Raw genomic sequence first — 5,709 nt, 5'->3', positions numbered from 1 at the left:
CTGCTGCTGCCCACAGATTCCTTCTGCTCCTATGAGTAGATATCAGCCATGTCACTGCTTTCCCCAGTAGGCACCAAGTGGGTCAGGAAACCCTGCTGATCTTTCCTGGCACTCCAAGTGCTGTGGGGATGGACTGGTGCTTTTTATGGGCCCTGCTGTAGCACCAGCCATTGGCAAAGCCTGGCTCCAAGGCTGACAAACAGGGAGTTGAATGAGGAGTTGAGGCACATCTCACATCCTTACAGCATCTTCCCAGGAGTCCCTTAGATGAACCCAGTAAACGCCTACCTCGTTCTTGCTGCTTGCGGTTTTCAATGATGCCTGGCGTGTCCACAAAGGTGACTCGCTCCAGCAGCTTGTGGGGCACCTCAATCCCTATCAGTTTCTCCAAGAAGTTCTGCCCAAACTTCTCCAGGGGTGAGAAGGAGCGGGCGCTGTCGGCAGCCATCACAATGCCCTCGATGGTCTTCAGCTTGGGGCCATGCATGATGACAGTGAATTCAGAGGTGGTGGGTTCTGCCCCTGCCCAAAAACAAGGACAGCAGAGCTGTGAGATCCATGCAGGGCAATGGACGTGATAGGGCTGGCCTTAGACCAGCTGGGGAGCTCAGGAGCATCATTTGCTTGCCAAGAGATGCTGGAGGAAGGCAAGCAGCAGGGCTATGAAATTCTTGCCAAACCTCCTGAGAAAATGCCAGCAGGGATGATTTCTGCAGGGACTGGTTGTTCTGGAAGTGGCCTGACTGCACAAGACACCCTGGAGAACCACCTCCCAGGAACCCTCACTACCACAGCACAGAGCTGGCCACGGACATCTGCCCTTGGCTGTGACATGATATCTGGGAGCAAGGAGGAGGGAAGTGGAATGGCTTTTCTCCTGGGAGGGCAAATTAGTTGGCTCCATGTGAGGAGGGAGGGGAAGAAGACAAAGGCAAGTTGCCCTTGTGATATGACCACTGCTCTTGCAATCAGGGTCAGAGGGAACGAGCCCTGTGCTGTGGGACAGGGATGCTGCAGGGGGAGATGCCCTTCTCCCCTGGGGAACCTCTTCTTCTGTGTGGTACCACAGAACAGATCGCAACCTCCCTGCTGTAAAAAGGGGGATTGAAGAGATGTGGCCAGGAATCGCTGACCACACGGATGTAGAATGCAGATGTCAGCATGCCTTTGGCAGAGCAGGGAGGGAGCAGTGAGTGTGGTACCTGTGTAAAGCTGGTAGGGAGTGTTGTCCAGCCCAAGGAGGTAGTTTATCATGGAGGATTTGCCAACGCTCCACGGTCCCAGGAATAGCACCATTGGCTTGGAAGTGATCTCCCCATCTGCAGAGAGGGGAAATAACAAGAGGAAGTGAAGAAACAATAGCTGTCGCCGCCACGCGATTAACTCCTGTCTGTAACGAGCATCCCATCTGAGCAGCACAGTGATGCTGCCGGGGAAACAGCCACCCTTTGGGGCCTCCAGCCATTCATGAGCCAAGGCACAAGCCAGCAACCAGCCCCGGTGTCTGCAGGAGTGAGACATCAACATGCTCTGTGGGACATCCCTCCTCGCTTATCTGACATGGTCTGAGCTTTGGCCCCTCTTAAACTGCAGGAGGACTTGAAGGTCTTTTAAATCTTGTCTCAGTTTGGTTCTGGTTTAATTGGAGTGACTTTGGGGCTGGCTGTAGGAGCAGCTGCCACAAAGCATAGGACATGTGGACAAGGTGGCCATGCTGCAACCAGGCGGACGAATGCCTCGTGCAAAGGGAGCTGTGCATGGTTTATGGAGCAACACTATGGCGCAGTGCTGGGTAAGTGCAGTGCAAGCCTTGTGTCAGCTGCCTGCAAGCCTTTCCACCATACCCGCGCAAGGATCCACCACTGTGTCATGGCTCCCAGCCCTCTGGTCAAGCAGAAGGTCCCTGCCTATGTGTGAGATGGGTGTGAGGCTCCACCTGGTGTGGGGAAGGCAGGCTGGGCAAATGTCCCTGTTTGGGGCTTGGAAAAGGCAGGAGGAGAATGAACTATAGTCCCAATCCCACACTCTTCTAGTCCCACAGTTTCCTAAGGGCTCAAGGAGGCTGGTGATGTGCCCATAACAATCTGTCCATATGCCACACGATCAGTCCAGGAACACAGAGGTCCCTGGACACATACAGCCACTGTCCCAAGGAGTGGTCCCTGCTCGAGCAGGACTCATGCAATCAGCCTGTGCCCACAGTGCTCGACCCCTGAAGCCCCCAGGCCATAGGGCAGGCAGGCATTCGGCAGAGCCAGAGGAACCCCCCAAGCCATGCCAGCCCTCAAGTCATGCCCAGAACAGCTAGTCAGCTGGAGACGAAGTCAGGACAGAAATGAAAGTAAAAACTGGATGAGTGAATTCCTGTTGGTGGGAGAGGGTCCATCCCACACTGCCAGTAGGAGTCCAGCCAGGGGAGGGGCTCTATGCCACTAGAGGAGCTGGAAGCTGCCCTCAGCCAGAGCTGAGCCTTCCCCCATGGCCCAAGGCAAGGAGATGCCCATGCGGTACTGCCCTTGCGACCCTCTCTTTGGCCCCACACCTCAGGCAGAGCTATTTTCCCTGCAGCAGCTGAGAGACCCCACTGCTCCATGGCTGCTGCTCACACAGGAGCCAGATTTCCAGCAATACAGAGATCCATCTCCAAGGTGGGGACAGCTGCAAAGTCCACTTGGTGCTGAGTTTCCATTGAGGGTGCTGGAGGCCAGTGCATGGTGGCTCTGCACCAAACGCATCTGACCATGGGTGCAGGAGTTGGGCAGGACATTCCAGCCCCCTCCTGCCTGCATCTGCCCATCTCAGGGCCACCATGTCACCGTGGGGTAAGGGAATGGGCTGAGAACATCTCATGACAGGGGTACAGCAGCATCTGTGCAGCTGAACTCTCCTCCCCAAAGCAGGGCAGCCACATCCAAACCAGGGCGACAGCCCAGCCTGCTGCCTGCGAGCTGCCTACGAGCTGCAGGGATCCAACATTATCTTCTCACACAGGACAAAGCCAAATGTTGAAATGTCGGACTTTGGATCACTCCTCTGTGCCACTCTATCGCTGCTGCTCTGTTCTCTTGCCGGCTTTAATGGGGTTTTGGATCATCATTATTATTATTATCCCCTGTGATGTGGTGCCGGAGGTTTGGGGCGGGTCCCTGCGTGCTCTTTCACAACACGCTCCTGGCCAGGCATGGCTGCGTGAACAAGGCCCCACTCCACATCCTCGCCTCTGCTCCTCTGTGCCGAGGCAGGCAGTGCTGGGTTACTGACAGCTCCTCGAGCCCACCTCCCTATGGGGAGAAGCGTGCTGGCACCCCACAGGCTTTGTGAATTCTTGTCGCTCTGCAGGTAGCACAGCAGCTCCAAGGAGGAGAGGCCATGCATGGGTCCTCCTTGCTGCTGCCCAGGATCTGGGTGAGCAGAGAGCATCTCCCACTGAGGAGGGGGCTGGCCTGGCATCTGTCCTTGCTATGTTCTCTCCACTATATCTATCAGCACCAATTTGGATTGCCTTGACAGTCCAGCTGGCAGAAAAGAGCCAGTCCTTGCCAGCGAAGGGCAGGGATGGCAGCAGCTCCATCATCGCCCACCCTGTGGCTGCTTGCTCCTAGCCTCGCCTGCCTCACTCCCAGCTCAAGCTCATCCTGGCTCAAGCTCATCCCAGCTCCATCCAGGCACGTCCTGGTGGCATTTGCTGGCTGGTGCATGATCAGGCCCTGCCTGTGAGCAGGGGGGTCTTCAAACCCTACACCCGTTCATCTGTGGACCTGCTTACAACACAGCAGCTTAAAACAGCTTCTCCAAGCTGCCAGGTTTGTAGGGTAAGGAGCATGCTGCGGTCCTGCAATGTACCTGGCAAACAAGGCCAGGAAGGTCATGTCTTCCCCCACAGAACCTGCATTTGTCTTGCACTCTGAAGGCAGGTGCAATTTGGATGTCCAAGTAGGGTCTATTTTTCCTAAAGCAATGCTTTCTGGGAGGTTGTTGATGTTGCTTGCAATGTCAGGCTGCCGTGGGTGGGAGCACTGCTGCACTGGGGTTGGGACTAACCCTGGGCCAGGTCTTCTCCCTCCTTGGCCTCAGGCCCAGCAGAAGTGGCTGGTGTCAGCTCACCCCACATTGTGTAAGTCTGTCCTGAGGATGCTAGGCAAAGCGGAGGACACAGCAAAACGTTCTTCCTCTCCTAGTTCAGACTGAGCCACAGGCACAAGCATCTTGTTCTGCCTTCAAACCACCCAGGAAGCCTTATTCACCACGGGAGACCCTCCCAGCATCACCCATGCTGCTGCTGCACACCACTGGCCACTCTGCCTGCATGGGGTGGGACATGAGGGCCAGAAGATGGGATTTCCCTGCCTTGTATTGCAGCAGGGACATTGTACCCATGGGCCAGCACTGGCCTCAGGGGAAAGGCTGGGTGTTGGCTGGTGTTTTTTGGCTGGACTCCCATCCCCTGCTTCTCCAAGGGACCTGGCAGCACACCCTGAGCAGGAGAGGTAGGGAGAGGAGCCAGCTCCAGCTCCCAAGGAGCTGAGGCCACCACACAGAGGCCAGCCTGTGGTACTGGGACAGCTGCTGCAGGCTTATCAGCTTAAACTGCAGCCAGAGGGGATCAAGGGTGGACATTTGGGGAAATTTCTGAATGTAGAAGGACGAAGGCTGGGAAGAGCTCCCCTCCACAGGGTGAGCTATCTGACAGATTTCTCCAGTTGAAGCTACAGCTGAAAGACCTACCCGCAGGTCCATCACAAATGCCTCTGAACCACAGCTAGAGAATTATGCAGCCTCTAGAATCTTTAACCCAAGAGGGAAAGGTGTCAAAGCCTGAGTGAGGCAGGGATTGCAGAAAGGAGTGGACTGATGGGATGCACAGAGTCAGGCCAGAGACAAAGTGAAGCAACACATGTGCTGAGCTCTGGAAGGGCTGGGGACATCAATGGGTGCCATGGGATTCTGAGTGCCAGGATCTGCTCAGTGCCCAGAAAGCGTGGCTCTGCTGGGGCAGGTGAATAGGAAAAGCCACAGGCCAACAAAGAGCTTGGGCAGTGCTGGCAGCATGCAGGCAGCAGGCAGCGATACCAACCTGTGGCAGAGGAGCCCAGGGTGCGTCCGGGATAAGCTGTTAGCAGGGGACACGGGGAGAGAGAAAAGGTACCATGAGTCGAAGGAGGGACGCAGCTGCCTGGGTCTGGCCCAGGCCGAGGAGGGAGCTGAAGACTGGCCCTGGCCTTCTTGTGGGCAGGAAAAGCCAAGCGACGGCCACATTCCCAGCAGGAAAGAAGGAGTTACAGTCTGTGAGCAACAAGATCTGCAGCTACCAGGACAAGCACTAAACCCCAGTCTGCCCTTCACGCCAGGAATGTGGCTCAAGGGAGCAGCCCCAGGAGAGCTGCCACGTTTGAGACAGCACCCAGCCCTCCTGCTCCACTCAGTGGAGTTATTGCTGTCCCCAGCAGCATTCACTGAGCAAAAGGAGCCCAACAAGCCATGGTTAGGACAGCAACTAACCATGACAATCGCTCTGACCACCCTAGTGGTGGGGTTACCCGTATCCAGCTGATGATGACAACTGGGAGGTCATTCCCTATACAGGGAAACTTGCTAATTGGCAAACTTAGAATCATAGAATCACAGAATGGTTTGGGTTGGAAGGGACCTTAAAGACCATCCAGTTCCAACCCCCCTACCATGGGCAGGGACACCAACCATAAACCTGCT

General features: G+C 55.9%; 1 protein-coding gene across 1 annotated transcript in view; it reads right to left on the bottom strand.

Moving 5' to 3' along the window:
- The window catches only part of SRL (sarcalumenin), a gene marked incomplete at its 5' end in the record, with an annotated part of 14,036 nt that overhangs the window by 1,316 nt on the left and 7,011 nt on the right, over positions 1-5,709 (bottom strand). Inside the window, 2 exons of the mRNA XM_010009566.1 lie at positions 289-522; positions 1,203-1,319. Of these exons, the coding sequence (XP_010007868.1) occupies positions 289-522; positions 1,203-1,319 (351 nt within the window). The remainder of the gene's footprint in view (positions 1-288; positions 523-1,202; positions 1,320-5,709) is intronic.

Source organism: Nestor notabilis, unplaced genomic scaffold (assembly GCF_000696875.1).
Source record: "Nestor notabilis isolate BGI_N333 unplaced genomic scaffold, ASM69687v1 scaffold19012, whole genome shotgun sequence".
Taxonomy (NCBI): domain Eukaryota; kingdom Metazoa; phylum Chordata; class Aves; order Psittaciformes; family Psittacidae; genus Nestor; species Nestor notabilis.
Note: the sequence above shows the minus strand (reverse complement) of the source record. Positions and strands in the feature narration are given on the sequence as shown.